Genomic DNA, 17,060 nt, shown 5'->3' on the forward strand with positions numbered 1-17,060 from the left:
TTTCTTACTTATTACTTCGTGATCATTTTTCCCATGTTACTATTATATTTAAAATCAACTTCCATAAAAAAAGAGAAACAAACCAGGATTACATCTAGAAACTAAATAAAACATGAACCAGAAACAGTCTTACTGTACCTATATCTCCACATTGAAGTACTGAGATGGACACATGTACATGTTATATACTGCATATACACATTCACACTGTAATACACTTGTTAATTATCAATTCAATTCTATTTTATTTGTAGTCATCTGAAGGCACTTTACAGTGTTAAACATTTAAGACCTTATAAGAGATGATCCAATAGTAGAATAGCTGAACTTATACTGTTCTTTTAATATTGATAGATTATAATATTATGATCATTGTATTCAGCTCTGAAAAAGGATCAGACCGCCTCATTCGTTCCCGTCCTGCAGCAGTGTTTTACAGTTTAACTGGGGGGTGGGGGGGTGGGGGTCCGTCAAATACTGATTTAGCGGAAACATTATCAGCACTTTGTGATTTCTTTTCATTTCTTAGTACAGAGTTCTCTTTGAATTATTCAAGCTGTTCATGTCACAGCCTTATTATTCTTTTATTATTTCTTTATGTTTGTGAATTTCCTAATTTTCTTATTTAAACTCAAACATGCCGACACAGCATGTAGCTTTCTGGACGAATAGTTAATCTTAATATTATCTACAACTACAGTTAATAACTCTACTCACAAGAAATACCTGTATATTCCCACATGATACTGCTATACTACTACTGTAGATCCACAAAACACTACAATACCTGCATGTACTCATAAGTACCCCAAACACATGACCTTGCTAAACCTTCATATAATGCTGTAAACCACATAAACCCACACTGTCTTCCCGGATCATTGTCTTCTGTTGTTCTCTTTCCTTAATCGCTTCTTCACATAAAACTAAATCTAAATGAAATCTAAGGAGCCAGGACTGGCAGCACAGACTGGGGGATGGAACGCAGAGGTTTGTCTGAGCGATGAAGCCTGAGGCCAGACGAAATCAGACGATTCAGATCCGAGCAACAGATTAAATTCTTCCACTGAGAACGAGCTGCGGACGAAGCAGCTGAACTGTGTCTGAACTGTCTCTGCATCAACACGATGATTTGTGGTCACGTTAATTAGAGACGACAGCGGTTTCTCTGAGACAGAGTCGACGTGTTGATGTTCAATACGAGCTGCGACGAGGGACATAGACACAACAAACTGCAACGTGAGACACAGATCATGAGAGGCAACGATACAAAATAGGATACGAGACACGAGACAAAACCAAATGCAAAGAGACAAGTTCACAACAAGAAGACACAACTGAACGCAGCAACATGCACTGAGACATAATTAGACGAAGAAACAAAGCTTCAATGAGACAAGATGCAACAAGACAGGAGACACAAAGTGAAATAAAACCTGAGCTGCAAAGACGACAACCAGAACAAAATGAGTTCAAACTGTCTCCAGCAAGACAACCGAAGAAAACCAAGACGAGACCTCACAGGTCACAGTGAGATGCAACAAGATGAAATGACACAAACCAAGATACAATAAGATCCGAGCAGAGAAACTGGGACGTAACAACATGATGAAGATAAACAGGGAAATAATGGAACAATATTAAAAGATGTCGCCCTGAATAGTAGTGAACGTAACGAGTAGAAATGAGAAGGAAGACGTAACACGTTAGTTCAATGTGTTACACGAATCAGCTGCATCATGCTCATCAACACAGTGTGAAGAGTCTTTTCTCCTTTTTTAAACACAGAACTGCAGTAACGATGCCTTAGATCCTGAGTGTACCTGAACGCCTCACTCATGCAGACAAACACGGAGCTGCAGCAACAAACCTACCGATATAAGAATGGAGCGAAGTGTTGGACGTTCTTTGAACTCGTTCCAACTGCACTTCTGGTCCAACAGACAGATTTAGACATTTGTTCCCTGAGCTGCTGGTGGGAGAAAAACGCACATAAGAAGGTTTATGAGTGTGTGAAGCAGCTTAACACTGGGACACGAGCGCTCCAGGCTGCGAGGAGCAAACAGAACAAGGAAACTGTGATGGTACAGTCCAGGTTTAATGAAGCGTACAAAGGTGAAGCACCAGTACTGGATACACAGACGTTACACACACAGCATCAGTTGAATATGTGGTTATTTACAAGTTGACCGTGAATCAGCTTGTTAATCACAAAAAGCCTTCAACCGTCTTCAGAAACTCAAAATAGGTCTCAACAGAGAGACGGCATGTGACAGCTGAAAATGGGCTTCGTGTGGCTTCGTAGGAGCTAATTATATCTGCAACGTGTAAACTCGGGACCAGAACAGAGCTGCCAGCAGACTCGGTTTAAGGCTCTGTATTCAACAGTGTTGTGGTCAGAGGCTGATGTTCTGAGCAAAAACTTCAGTTTCCATGCAAAGTAAAGCTGAGACATTCAGTGTCTCTCTCTCTGCAGAGATACTGTACGTTCAGGACGTGTTTATCCTAGCTTAGCACAAAGACAGCAAGCTAACTGTTAGCATGGCTACATTACAGGTGAGAAAACACTGGAAAAGTGCTGCTAATTGACTAATTAGGTGACAACAAATACCGGTGGACCCACTGATGATTAGTTTCCAAAGTCCCCTTTACACAGACTTCAGACTAACATGCAAACCAATGCAGAGAGCTAACATTTAGCAGCAGCGTGAATCATCATCAACGAGTTTTAGAAACACTACAGTTTTACTGATCATGTTACAAGTGATCTAATTTAATCTAATCTAATCTACTTCAGCCTAAAAATGTCCTGGACATGTCCCACAGTCTTTACTGGACATACGAGATGAGTTTTATCGAGAGCACAGAGAATAAGAGGATTTTGTTGCTTTAACTGTGAACAAAAAGTCATTTACTGAATGTATTTGGTTTAAATTTCACAAAGATTTCAACAGTGTTTCCGTAACTTTATTTATTTATTTCATGTTGTAGCTGGTTTGACAAAGGACAAGCAACATGCTGTGATACTAATGCAACAAAAGTAAAAAACACAGTTAAATCCTCATGTTTCATCCGCGTGTCTGATCCAAACAGTCCCACAGAGAAACAGTCGTTCTGCTGATATGAAAGAACTGAAGAAGATGAGCTTCGTCCACTTTTAGTCCAAGTTTCACCTCTAGATGCTGCGTAAAGAGGTGGTTGTGGTGGAAGTATTAAAAAGGAGACATCAGACTATAGATGAACCATCTGTCAGTCCGTTCGTACCATACAGCATGTGATATCCAATATGTACCAAGCAAATATATTAGGCTTAAATAGCTTTCTTCAAAAAACAACAACAACTTAAATCGGGATAGTCTAATAAAACTGAGGCTTGGCGCTGCAGCGAAACGTTAACGTGAAAATAAATACAAGACAAGGCAACAGCCTCAAAGTGCAGGAAATAAAAAGATTACTGCAGCACGGCCCCACCTGAACCATCAACATCTGAAGAACTTTCTAGACAACCTTCTGAAGAACCATCTGGAAACATTAAGAAATGTTTGAGGAACCATCTGAAGAACTTTCCAAACAACTCTCCACAGAACAAATGAAACCTCACTTCTACCAGAGACCAGCAGCAGAAACACCAACGGCCTCAGGTAGCTTCATGGTTCATGTTAGATCATCTGACAATCGGATAATCCCACCAAGTGCTGAATGTAAGGTGATGTCATATGGTTTTTGGATTTGAGGCGCCTGCAGTAAGTCCTCGATCCAGGTTTCTAAATACTCTTTGTTGGTACAGATTCTCAGACACCTGCAGACAGTTGCAAACAGGAGTACGAACACCCAGCTAACGCAAATATAAATATTGAATGCAGAATACGACCAAAACCAATATGCATGTTAGCAAACTCAAAGGAGTAACATACTCACATGGCCTTAAGTTTTAAAACATCCTGAAAGACAGGCACCAAAGACTGAACATTTTAGATTTCTAAATGTATTTGCAATGAATCAAAAAAACACTAAGTGGAGGCTCTGAAAGACGACAGAAGGCTTCCTGACTGTAGACAGCGCATTAGTTTAAATCATACTGAGGACTCGATTCCCCTCTCAGGTCTCACTAGTACCCAGGTTTACACCAGCCGAGGTACTTGATTTGCTACATCCAAACTCCAAACCAACTCTTTACAAACAGAAGTTGCCCACAAAGCCTACACAGAAATCCTACAAGACAGATTTCAAAGTACAGTATGTGATTTAGAAAAGTGTATTTAAATGTGTTAGGAGTACGAGTCGTTATGAACTTTTATGAGTACATGTTTAGGAGCGTTACCTGGTGTTAACTGCTGCTTCTGTAGTTTACACTAAAGAGGCTTGGAGCTCATTGAAATGTAGCTCTAAGTTAGACTGGAAGTGCATCGGTAAGGCACCAGCTGGTCCGGTTGGCCTCTGGCTGACTCATACAGTGGTCATGAGTTTGAGCGAACCAGATCTGAACCTTAGGATTTTCTTCTTCAGGTTGTGAGAGGCCTTAATCTTGACAAAGGCCTTTGCCTGAGATGGAGTTATTTTCTGCCCCACTGCCCTGGCCCCAGGTGTCCCTAGCTGGCTCCATCCCCTGCTTATCCCATGTGTCCCACCTCCCCCACTCTCCTCAGTGTCACTGGCGCTCTCCTCCATGTACTCCTCATTGCTGGACTCACTGTCTCCAAAGCAGTTGGTCGTGTAGTTGGATCTCTCATCCTCACTGGTGTCCACAATGGTGGAGTGAAAGAGCGAAGCACACTCGGCTGAATACTCAGAGTCACTTCCTCCAGTGTAGGAGTACGGGCTGGTCATCTGCCCACCTGAGGGATGGCACACCTTGGCTGCAGAATGGCTCAGCTGCTCCTTTCTCTGACACCGATGAGCGCGCCCGAATGCCTCATCGTATGAGACCTCCATGATGGCCCGTAAGCACCGGTAATCGTTTCGTTTGTGCTTCGGTTTGGCAACAACCACGACCTGGTCACGCCCACGGTGATGATGATGGTGGTGGTTTCCATGGTGATGCCTGGATGCAGCTGATCTCACACTGCTCAGTGTTGATGTGTTCTGTTTGTCCAGAACTCGGCCTTCTGGGATAGATGCAGGGAGGCGTTTGATTCTGGAGGAGCCTACTCCAGTTGCACCACCGGCCAGTCTCCTTGAGACTTTAATGTGGGTGGAGCCTTCATCTTCCAGGAGCCGTGTCTTTCTAGTACCCGACCTGTGGTGGGATTTATCCCGTCTTCTTTCAGACACAGGCTCACTGAATTCAGAGGCCTGACTCGTTTTCAACTTGACAGTCTTGCTGCCACTCTTACGATGTTTGATGTTCTGTTGCTGGCTGCTACGCCCTCCTCCTCCTCCTCCTTCTTCCTGACTTTGGGAAGAAGAACCTAGACTGGCAAGTTCAGGCGCTGACCTCTCACCTTTCCCTGTGTGGCTGGTTTGGAGAGGCTTGGGGCTGTTCTTGAGAGTGCTTAATTGTGTTTTGACAGTTGGAGGTGATTTGATGAGCACTTCCTGATCAGGGGGGTAACACGGCTGCTTGGTGTCTTTGGGGGTGGAGTTAACTTTTGGACTCCCCAGCTCCCTGAAGTCTTTAGGAGGAGTCGCTGTGGGCACTGCTGAGAGAGGAAGCTGCCCTTTGTTTTTATTTTTCAGCAGACTGTTAGTGCTAGTTTGGATGCCAGTGTTGTTCAACTTCCCGGTTTGCATGTCAACACTGCCACTAGAAAAGACATTTTGGGTCTCCTGCTCCTCACATTTACTTTCCACAGACCACTGCCTCTGCAGAGATGAGGTGGCAGGATCCTCTGCTAATGCTCCTCCAGTCATCCGAGACGATTTTAGTTCAGATCCTCTCATAGCCCCTAACCCAGATCCAGAAGCCTGCCTCACACAAAGACTGGCCTGCCTAAGGATGCTCTTTGACGGCTCAGTGCTAATGCTGGTTCTAGGTTTGTTGGTCCTGACGGGCAGGGCTCTCCGCTGCAGCAGACTGTAGATGTAACCGTCTAGTTGCTTGTGGGATGGAATCAGAGAAGAGGAAGATGAAGGCGCCGGCCAAGACGAGCTTTGTGGTACAAGAGGCCCTAACAGACAAGCAGAAATAGAGGAGGTTTCTGCTTCAACACCAGCCTCAGTGCTTTTCAGAAATCTTTCATCACCACTGTGACCTCCGTGACCCAACATCTGCAGAAGGACGGGGCTCTGGACAGCCACAGCGTGAAGTGGGCTTGGATACCGATACACGTCACTGCCATTTCTGGCCACCAGGTCGCAGTGGTACTTCAGCTGATCACAGGCCACCGAGGAAACAGGGTCCAGGGTGGAAGGGTGAGGAGCTGATAAAGAGCGACGAACTGTACCAGAGAAAGACGAGTCATCACAAAGTCCTCCAACCAGACCGTCACACTCCAAACAGCTGGCCAGCTCATCTGAAAAGACAAAGAGAAAGAATTTTAGCAGCAGAGTCAGACACAGCTGCAGATATTTGAAGGCTCTGGATGATTTATGCACGAGAGAAAAACTGTGCAGGTCTGCTGTAAACCAGTCTCCTAAACATTTCACAGTTTCAGACATAAACAGTCTAAACAGATCTAAGTTTATTTCAGTGTTGCATTGTTTCCTAGTGTCAACAGCTGACAGGAAGTTGATTTGGGCAGAGCTGTTTCCAAGCAGTGCAGTTCTGTTGAATGTGGTAATGACCCTGTTGGCTGTGGATGGAGAGCACAGCATTAGTAAGTGGAAAATTCTTCTCTGTGGAGACAGTGTGCTGTGAAATGTTAACCCTCAGTGTTCACCACTGTTCCTGGACATGAAATAAAACTGATCCGTATGACAGAACCTATAACGGAGTAGACGTTCAAAGACACAGGAGGTTTGTGGGGGGACGTTTTACACTGTGGGGGCTGCTCAGCATTAGAAACACAACTCAAGACTAAAGACTAAAGGCAACTGTATTGTATATTTCATTAAGGATGTTATTTTCTTTGCTTGGGTCCATATAAGCAGTTGAAGGTGTCAGTACAGGAGCGTAATACATTCATTCATCCTGGGCTCACTCAGGACTTGGTAAGTAAACAGCTAACATCAGTGTATCAGGGCTACCAACGAACCTCGATAAGTTACTGCTGATCTAACATCAGTGTTTATTCTCTAGTTAAAACCAGTTGTACAGCAGCTACGGAATCTCAGCAGTCATTAACCTTTCTGTTACAGAGTCAAAGTGAACCTCTGGGTAAAACGCCTAGAATCTAAAAACTAGCTGCATGCTAACACCAGCACTTGTGATTGGTCAGTGGACGGGTCTCGAAATCTGAAGCTCTGCGATTTGGACATCCAGTGGCTCCACGTGGCTCCTCATGACGGCTCACTGGTTTCTCAATGAGTTCCTACTAAACATCACTTCACTCTGCACATAAGATGCTCTCAGGTTGGTCCTGTGTGTTTGGGAGTGTTCACACTTCTTATCATTATCAATACAAAGTACGAACAGAGTTTCAGCCAGAAACCCTGCAGCAGTTTGTGGTTTCTGTGGTTTCTTTAGTTTTTCAGTGAACCAATCAGGCTGCAGGGAGCTGTGGTTCGTTGACATCATGTGACCGACTGTTCATCCAGACATCAGCTCACGGCCAGTTGATTCAACACTCAGTAATCAGATTACTTCTCTACTTATTTTAGAAGTAGGACTCATATGCTTCCAAAAATTAGAGGAGATTCTTTTCAGACGGTTCTCGGACCAGAACCGACCAGAGGAGAGTTTGTTCACCGCTCGCTGTGAAACACAGAGCTGCAGCGACTGAAGATCAGGTTTTAGATTAGATTAACACGCATTTACTGATTTAACCAGATTCATGTGGAACATACAAAATACTGGTAGAAGTAGATGTAAATAAGATAGGAGGAAGAGGAGGAGGAGGAAGAGGAAGAGGAGGAGGAGGAAGAGGAGGAAGAAGAGGAGGAGGAGGAAGAGGAGGAGGAGGAAGAGGAGGAAGAAGAGGAGGAGGAGGAGGAGGAGGAGGAAGAGGAAGAGGAGAGAAGAGGAGGAGGAGGTGCAAGAGAAGAGGAAGAGGAGGAGGAAGAGGAGGAGGAAGAGGAAGAAGAAGAGGAGGAGGAGGAGGAGGAGGAGGAGGAGGAGAAGAAGAAGAGGAGGAAGAGGAGGAGGAAGAAGAGGAGGAGGAGGAGGAAGAGGAAGAGGAAGAGGAGGAGGAAGAAGAGGAGGAAGAGGTCCTTGTTGATCACCTGTACCTGTAGACAGCAGACGTCCGTCAGCGTCCGGCGCCGAACAGAAACATTCACTGAAGACTGAGTTTGACGAGTTCGAGAGAGAAACGGAGAAAGACGGGTCGTCACTGAGCTCGTAGAACCCTGAGGGCAGAGGTCAACACAGGGTTAATCTGTCTCTTTGTCTCTCTCTCTCTGTCTGTCTCTCTCTCTCTGTCTGTCTCACCTGAGCTCGGTCGACTGTCGATCTCCGTCTCCGGGTCCAGTCTCAGGTCACAGATCTGCCGGTCCAGCTCCTGTAACTGACCGATGAGACCAGCGTCTCTCCTCCTCAGACAGTTCTGAGAAACACACAGAGTTCTGGATTAATGATCCACATCTGATTGGTTCTTTGTGAGGGAACCTGTGCTAAACAAAGCAGAGAACAGGAACCAGAACAAACACTTCAACACTGAATCCAAATGGACCGACGGCACTAGATGAACGGCTGAAAGCTGCCGGACTCAGATCTGCTTTGGACCGGGTTGCTGCAGTACCAAACGTGACACAACCCGTTTTTATTTACTCTGAACCAAACCAAGCAGCACAACATCTGGATCCCAGTGAGACCTTCACCAGACGTTTAACGTCCGACACCGAACAGCTGAAACCTCACGGCTGCAGGTTTTAGTCTGAATTCCCAGAAACAACTGGACCAGAACAACAGAGCTCCTGATTCTATGTTAGGTTCTGGATTGTCACCTGTCTCCCTCTTTAACTGGATCAGGAACTTATGACTCATCATCATTGCCACAGTTTACTGCTCTCCTGACTATGAAGTTGCTGTGGATCTTTCTCTGGTTCTGGTCCTTTTGGACTGTGAGCAGCTGTAACGAGGCAAATCCTGGTCCCTCTGGGTTTAATAAAGAATCGGACAGCCCCTTTGCGGTTCTGACCCAGAACAAATCTCTGTGTGAAGACAGCCGAACAGGGTGGAGCCGTGCTCTGAGTCCTGGTCTTTGGTTCTGCAGCTGAGTCCTGTTTGTGTCGGACCTCGTGAGGACACGTCAGTGTTTCTGTTCTCAGCTCAGTCTCAGGAATGCAGCACATGACCTGTGAGCAGCTGCATGTTTCCCGTCCCAGGAGGGTGGTGTTGTTGGGGCGGGGGCTCCGCTCAGCGTGTGTTCACGTCTTTCTGCGGTTCGATTCCCTCATTGAGGGGGGGGGCATTCCTCCACAGGGATCAGACCTGGTTTAGGGTCAGATTAGAATCAGGTTTACTGTAGGTCCGGGGTGGGGGTGGGGAGTGTCCCCACAGCTATAGACAGACAGAGTGTGTTAGCAGCAGCTGTTCAAACACACGACGCTCGTCCAGCTGTTTGTCCTGTCAATCAACCAGCTGACAGCCTCAGGCCCTGCCCCTCGCAGCAGGAAGTGATGTCACAGACGCGCACTAAACTCAGGACCTCAGTTAATTCATGCAGGTCTGTCTGTGGACTGGACCGGTCTGAGCCAGATTTTAACCATAAACCACTGTGATATGAGGACGAGACGTGTCCAGAGTCCATGTTTCCACAAAGTCCTGCTGCTGGTCCTGCGCCTCCTGAAACCAGAATCAGCTCAGCAGCCTCAGCCCCGGCCTTCAAAAACCGTCACTGCACTCGTTTCGTGCACTCGAAACGTTCAGGATCCAGGATCCACGTCCACAGTTGAACCTGGATCTCCGTTTACTTCTGAAGTCCAGCACAGACCGGGACCTGGATCAGACCCAGTCTCCTGTGTTTCCTGTACAGACAGTTTGGTCTGAAAGTGGATCTGCAGAGTTTCCAGTGGCTCGTAGGAATCTCCATTTGTTTCTGGTTAGAGGGGGGAGGGGGGCGCTAATGTGATCCAGATTCAGGTTTAGAGCTGCAGCTGCAGGATGGACACAACAGAGAGGAGGACTAAAACAGTCCTGATGGGGGACCAGGTCTCAGTCTGTAAAGACAAGACTTGAATCCTCCAAAACACAAAACAGCTGCAGTATCTGCTCGAGGGGTCTCAGCTTCTCCAGCAGGACACAAAGACGCGTCCCAGAACTGATCTGACGTCTAGAACCAGCAGCTGCGGCCGGAGGACGATGTCCACAAACACAAAAACCACATCCACAAAGTCTGGATGAATCCAGTTTTACACCGTCTCCTTTAATCATAAGTGGACTAGTGAGACCTGAACAAAAGGAGGAACTGTTTTAGTTCAGATGTGAGTCTGGATTTATTAACCACAGAGACGCGGTTCAAACCCTCTCCTCAGGACTCTGCTGATCCACATTCAGTTCTGAAAGCAACACAGACACGTGTGTGTAGTAATTATACTTAAATGAAGTATAATTACTACACACACTGAAATATTCCTATGTGATTATTGTAACTAAGTACATTTACTCTACACTACTGTACAGTACTGAAGTACACTTGTTACTTTAACTGCAGTAGTACATGATGGAGTATCCACGTTTCTGTATAAACAGTAGTTTTACTTGTGGTACTTCAAATATTTCTTTTACTATGTATTTGTACACTGTGGTACATGTACCTTTACTTCTTATGTTTTTTATTTCACCAGTTGAAAACTGACCCTGACTTCACCCCTGACCTTTGACCTCTCAGCACACAGAGTCCCTCGGTCCAGACTGGGCTCTGGGGGGTCAGGTCGGACCTACCAGCTGTTTCCTGAGCAGCAGGATGTTCTCCTCCAGCAGCTTCTCCTCGGAGCTCAGCTCCACCTCCTCCCGGAGCTCCAGCGCCGCCCGAACCAGAACCTCCTGCCGCTGCCGCAGGAACTCCAGCTCCCCGAGTCCGGACACGGTGGCCTCCAGCCGCTCCCGGACCGAGCGCAGCCGCTCCGCAGCGTCCGGGTCCGCGGCTCTGTCCCGCCTGGAGGCGGCCGTCGGCAGCATGTCCCCGGTCAGACCGACCTCAAGCTCTCTGCAGGGTCAGGGTCCGGAGGGTCTGCGGGACCGTAACGGCATGGTGCAGAGCGGAGCGCGGCGGGTCGCTGTGCCGCAGAGGAGGCAACAGACACCGGATCAGTAAATCCGAAAAACCGGTCCCGGGTCCACGGAGGCAGACGTCCAGGTAAATTCCAGCAGGAGACTCGGGACGAGCTCCGTCCTGCTGCCGCTGCTCCCGAAGACCGGAACAGACGGAGGCACGGCGGCGGTCCGGTAAACCCCGCCCCCTGCACGGACCGACTGTGACGTCACTCACATACCCTACCTGTTTGGACCTTCACAATAAAGCGTCTTCTCCTGACCGTGGAAACGACAACACGAGGAAACTGCAGTGTTGTTAAAGTTTCAGACAGAAAGAAAGAGAAGAACGTTTTATCACAACAAATACGAGGCCGCTGATAGAAAAGCTACTTTTTTATCTAGATTTTTGAAAATCCAGTTACTTGAGTTCTGTTGGCCCTTTATTTTGAAGTGTCGTACAGATGACTTCCTGTCTGATTGTGTTTACTTGTGGGAACTTGATGTTTCAGGTCCAAACAGCTGATGTTTAACTTTAACTGTTTAACACAAACTAAATAAAAAACCTTATTTTTAAAATACTGACTGACAGACAGATATTAACTTTTAGAAAGTGAAAAGTAAAGTTAAGAACCAACAGTGGAGTGAGGACAGGACGAAGGTGTAATAATAGAAATGAAGGAGCAGGTGAACACAGGGCAGAGTCCTCCAGCGGAGGGTTAAAGGTCAGCTACAAGACTAGGGGCAAGGTTCAGTCCTGTCTAAGGAGACTAAAGCAGAGCTGATCAAGACTCAGCTTTCCCAGTGAGGGAAAGATTCTTTGTTCCTCCACCAGATATTTGTTCCCCTGAGGCGAAGGATGACAAATGTTTGCTTGAAAAGAAATTTAGCCAGAGTGTAAATGAAGATCCGGAAGGAGCCGACGTTCAGGAAGGTTCAATTCTAAAGTCAGAAACTTGTTGTTGGTGCTTAAATTATTACAGGTTTTAAACTGAAAACACAAATAAAGGTTCAGTTCACCAGTGAACGTCCCAGTTCATCGGTCCTCTGACATGCAGAGGATGTTTGTATGTGATGATTCTGTTTTTAGAGAAACTGATCAAATGAAAAACGTTTGCACACAGAAATAAAAATCACATGTTCAGATAAATCTACACATGAATCACGGACAAATGAAATCATTCGTTAGTTTTTATGACTTTTTTATTTCACAAACAACTGATTTTAATCAGAATAAATAATCTGTAGGGTTTACACGTTTGTTATTTTATATATATTTTGTATATTATATATGATATTTTGACAAATAATAATAATAATCTAATAATAATGTTATAATAATATAATAAGAATGTAATAATCTGTGAGTGAACCGATTAATTTATGAATCAATGCGTCTTTGTTGGGTTTTTGGGTCACTTCAGTTTTTAACTGTGTTAATTAATTAATGAGCTCCAGTAACGTCAATTATTTTAATGTGAAAGTATGGGTCTGGGACTTCCTGTCTGTCTGTATTAATGTGGTTTATCTTAAACCTGAGTTTAACCAAAACCAGGTCTGAAGAACTGAGTACCAGATAAAATGTCCTGACAGAGATATAAAGCTAGAATGAGAGCACATATACACTCCCCAGCTCAGGACAGAACCCAGAACCCAAACTAAACCCAGTCACAGACCAGTCGTCCACAGACTGAATTCACCGTTTACAGGACAAAAACGAGCCCGGGTCGGGAGCTGGGGGGAAGGGTGTTGCCGTGACAACGGAGCTTATTGTTTGTGGTACCTGGTGATGGAGAGGTGTGGAGGAGGACAAATCCCAGCAGGTCAGAACACGGATGGATTAAGACACAGCAGGGCCCCGGGCACAGAACTGTAAACCACCCCCACGGGATCAACCCCACCCCCCCCAAAAAAAAAAAAAAAAAAAATTAAAAAATTCAGTCAGGCGACTGAAGAACGAACAGGTAGATGAAGAGAAGCCGTGTGATCAGCGTGTTCGATGTGTTTGTGTCCTGAGGCTGAGATGAGCTGATCGTCTGAGAATATTGATCATCACAGAATCCACAGGTCCACAGAGAACTGTCTCTGTTTTTTACCTGTGAGCACATTTTATCCTCTCACCTTCAAACGGTTTCTGCGTTCAGGTTAGAATCAGGTTTTGGTTTCAGTCCTGAATCCACAGAAGCCCAAAAACACCGCAAGGACGTGGACAGAACCACAAACCAGCTCCAGCTTCCTCAAAGTGTCACGTGACAGACACGGTTTCTGAAAAGCTTTTATTGATTTTAAAGTCAACATGTTGATCAGCCTCAGGCTGAATTCACAAATGATCTCCTTTCTAGAAAAGGTCGCTGGTGGAGGAGTCTGTATCTGCTGCACTGAGCGGCTGCTCCATCACCTCCTCCTCTGGTGTGATGGAGGGCAGGTGAACATCCATCCTCCTGGTTCCCCCCCGCTGCTCCCATCCTGCTGCAGAGACAAACAACAGATCACTGGAAGGCTCCAGATCTTCTTCTGGGACCGAAACAGCAGAAACGACCCAGAGACTCTGAAATCATCAGACGGACGTCGTCACAAACTAAAAATGTTCTCACTTTGTTAAATGTTCTCACTTTGTAAAATGTTCTCACTTTGTAAAATGTTCTCACTTTGTAAAAATGTTCAAACTTTGTAAAAATGTTCAAACTTTGTAAAATGTTCAAACTGTAAAATGTTCTCACTTTGTAAAAATGTTCTCACTTTGTAAAAATGTTCTCACTTTGTAAAAATGTTCAAACTTTGTAAAAATGTTCAAACTTTGTAAAAATGTTCTCACTTTGTAAAGATGTTCAAACTTTGTTAAATGTTCTCACTTTGTAAAATGTTCTCACTTTGTTAAATGTTCTCACTTTGTAAAATGTTCTCACTTTGTAAAGATGTTCAAACTTTGTTAAATGTTCTCACTTTGTAAAATGTTCTCACTTTGTAAAAATGTTCAAACTTTGTAAAAATGTTCAAACTTTGTAAAATGTTCTCACTTTGTAAAATGTTCTCACTTTGTTAAATGTTCTCACTTTGTAAAATGTTCTCACTTTGTAAAATGTTCTCACTTTGTAAAAATTTTCTCACTTTGTAAAATTTTCTCACTTTGTAAAATGTTCAAACTTTGTTAAATGTTCTCACTTTGTAAAATGTTCTCACTTTGTAAAATGTTCTCACTTTGTTAAATGTTCTCACTTTGTAAAATGTTCTCACTTTGTAAAATGTTCTCACTTTGTAAAAATTTTCTCACTTTGTAAAATTTTCTCACTTTGTAAAATGTTCAAACTTTGTAAAATGTTCAAACTTTGTAAAAATGTTCAAACTTTGTAAAATGTTCAAACTTTGTAAAAATGTTCAAACTTTGTAAAATGTTCTCACTTCTCACTCTTTCTAAGAGTCTCAGGGCAAATCTGTACATTTCTATATGGTCAAGACTAATTCCTCGTATGTGGCAACAGATTTTGAATTCTCTTGTCTTCTCTTTATTTATCTCTTTAAACCGAAACTTTACCTCTCACCTAAAGGGAACACGATTCGATGTCGTCATTCGTACAAAACGCAGTTTAAATATTGATGTAACTGAAATTAGATGAAAAGTCTCGTCTCCGATTCTACAGAATCAGTGAGGAAGAAGAGAAACCAACGTGAACAAACTCAGCGAGTCGTTGAAGCAGAATAAACGCTCCAACATGTGCCGTGTGTGCACCGTGTTACAGTCAGGTCTTGTGTTGATCCTCAGCTTTTTGGTTGCAGGTTTGAGAAGCGCTGATGTTACTGATCGCAGCCTGAACATGTGACACGTCTCTGAGTGAAGCTGCTGGTGTGTGAGAAACACATTGAGGGTCAGTTCATGTGAGAACAGAGTCTGTGTGCTCAGAGCTAAAGTCAACACTGAAACACGTCACTGACACAGCCCCCCCCCCCTCCCCCCTCCCTGTTGGTTTAGTAAAGGATCTGTGTTTACGCACTCTCACACCGCCACTTCCTGTTTACATTATAACTACACTTCAGCAGGAGTTAAAACTCCTCATGGAGGAAACAGAACGATTCAACTGTTTAAAGTCACAGTGAGCTCGAACACGTTAAAAACACGCCTAGCTTGAACATTTGAACTATGTTGGTAAAAAACTGATGAAAAAAAATGACTGAAAGTAAAAAAGGTTTTTACATTTTCCAAGACGTGAGGTAACGAACTCAGAACTCAGACTTGCGCAGCAGCTGTGGAATCAACTGCAGCTGCTGAACCCAGAATCTCTGCTTTAAAAACAAGAAGCTTCTTAAACCCGGTGACCTTCTGTCGCCTGACGTCAGCGACTCAACAACGTTTCTGTAAATGCTATGAATATGATTCAGGACGAACAGATCTGAGCTCGGTGGTTTGTAACAGTCACAGACTGGATTGTTCAACTCTGGAAAGTTTTCACAACAGCAGCTGTTTGACGTTGTAGGAGGAAACTGAAATACAGTGGTCATCTTAGTGACTCAGCAGGAACGCGATTCATCAACGAGTTATGTTGCAGAAGACTTGTTCTCCACATAAGACTGCAGCGGTTTGAAAGGTGAACTGAAAACCAAAGGGAACGAGACGAGCCGAGTTCTGAACGCTGGCCAATCAAACACAAGGTCTGAGAGTCTGAGGACCCGGACTGTGACAGGAAACAGGAGAACAAACTAGTCCACATCATCTACCAGATAAAATGAGCACATTTCAAAAACCTCGAACAGTCTTCATCATCTGCTGATGTTTTACAGACACATGAGTTAATAAGGAGAATAATCCTGTTACTGCTGAGAGTAGTGTAAGCGAGTCTGGAACGTCAGCATGTTCTCACTCACACACACACACACACACACACACACACACACACACACACACAGCAAAGCAGGGCAGTGTAAACATTACCATGTATGGAGAGCAGCTCCACACACAGAACCCTGTTTCTACTGTGTGTTAAATACAGTTGTCTCATTATGTCTTATTTATACAGCTCAATATCACAAGATGTCCTCAGTGGGTTTTACAGTGTGAACCACACACACCGCTGCTCTGTCATTAGACCAGTGAATCAAATCAGCAAATAAATACATAATAAACACTAATTTTCTATTGACATGGCACAACTTTCCGTCTCGTGCCTGAGGATTAGTAAAGTTCTCTACACCTCTAACTCATGTTCTCGAGGTTTTTATGAGTGAATAACAAACAGCATGGAGGAAATTTTACTGCAGAACGTTGTGTTCCTAATAAACTGACCATTTAGTATTTTAGTATTTGTATTAAAAATTATTGTTACTGTACTGATTGCTTGTTCGTGTGGTTTTCTGTCTGCAGTATCTTCAGTAAAGTCTATCAGAACTGCAGTAGAAGCAGGTAACGACAGTAGAACCACAGGGAGACGTTGCTCTCTGGTGGTCGGAGGATGATCTGCAGCTCAGTTTGTATCGAAGGACGAAATGCCTTCATTTGAAATTGAAATAAAAATGGTAAATGTTCTGCACTTATATAGCACTTTTCTACCTAGCTGGTACTCAAAGCGCTTTACACTGCGTCTCATTTACCCATTCACACACACACATTCACACACATTCACACACCGATGGCAGAGCTGCTGCAGCTGACCTGACTCACCGGGGCAACTAGGGGTTCAGTTCAGTTCAGTTCACTTGCCCAAAGACACTCTGGCATGTGACATGGCATCGAACCACCAATCCTGTGATTGGCAGTCAACTGCTCTACCTATTGAGCCACAGCCACCCCTTGATTTGGGGTAAATGACTAGTTACACTTGAAAAGAACTGAATAATACTA

At 44.4% G+C, this 17,060-nt stretch overlaps 2 protein-coding genes across 3 annotated transcripts in view; both read right to left on the reverse strand.

Moving 5' to 3' along the window:
* Positions 1-221: 221 nt before the first annotated feature.
* dact1 (dishevelled-binding antagonist of beta-catenin 1) lies at positions 222-11,421 on the reverse strand. 2 transcript variants are annotated; one of them, XM_026339603.1, is made up of 4 exons: positions 10,922-11,421; positions 8,468-8,582; positions 8,260-8,385; positions 222-6,452 (listed from the first exon to the last, which is right to left on the reverse strand). In XM_026339603.1, exons 1-4 carry the CDS (start codon positions 11,156-11,158, stop codon positions 4,447-4,449), a joined length of 2,484 nt encoding a protein of 827 aa, XP_026195388.1. In that variant the 5' UTR covers positions 11,159-11,421; the 3' UTR covers positions 222-4,446. The 2 variants fall into 2 exon arrangements, with proteins under 2 accessions (XP_026195388.1, XP_026195389.1); XM_026339604.1 differs by having other exon boundaries at positions 8,266-8,385; positions 10,922-11,419.
* Positions 11,422-12,465: 1,044 nt separating this feature from the next.
* Positions 12,466-17,060, reverse strand: part of kiaa0586 (KIAA0586 ortholog) — a 34,184-nt gene continuing 29,589 nt past the window's right edge. The window contains exon 29 of the mRNA XM_026339321.1: positions 12,466-13,699. Coding sequence (XP_026195106.1) covers positions 13,569-13,699 — 131 coding nt within the window. The 3' untranslated portion in view covers positions 12,466-13,568. The remainder of the gene's footprint in view (positions 13,700-17,060) is intronic.

The sequence above is a fragment of the Anabas testudineus genome, chromosome 22, assembly GCF_900324465.2.
Source record: "Anabas testudineus chromosome 22, fAnaTes1.2, whole genome shotgun sequence".
Lineage (NCBI taxonomy): Eukaryota > Metazoa > Chordata > Actinopteri > Anabantiformes > Anabantidae > Anabas > Anabas testudineus.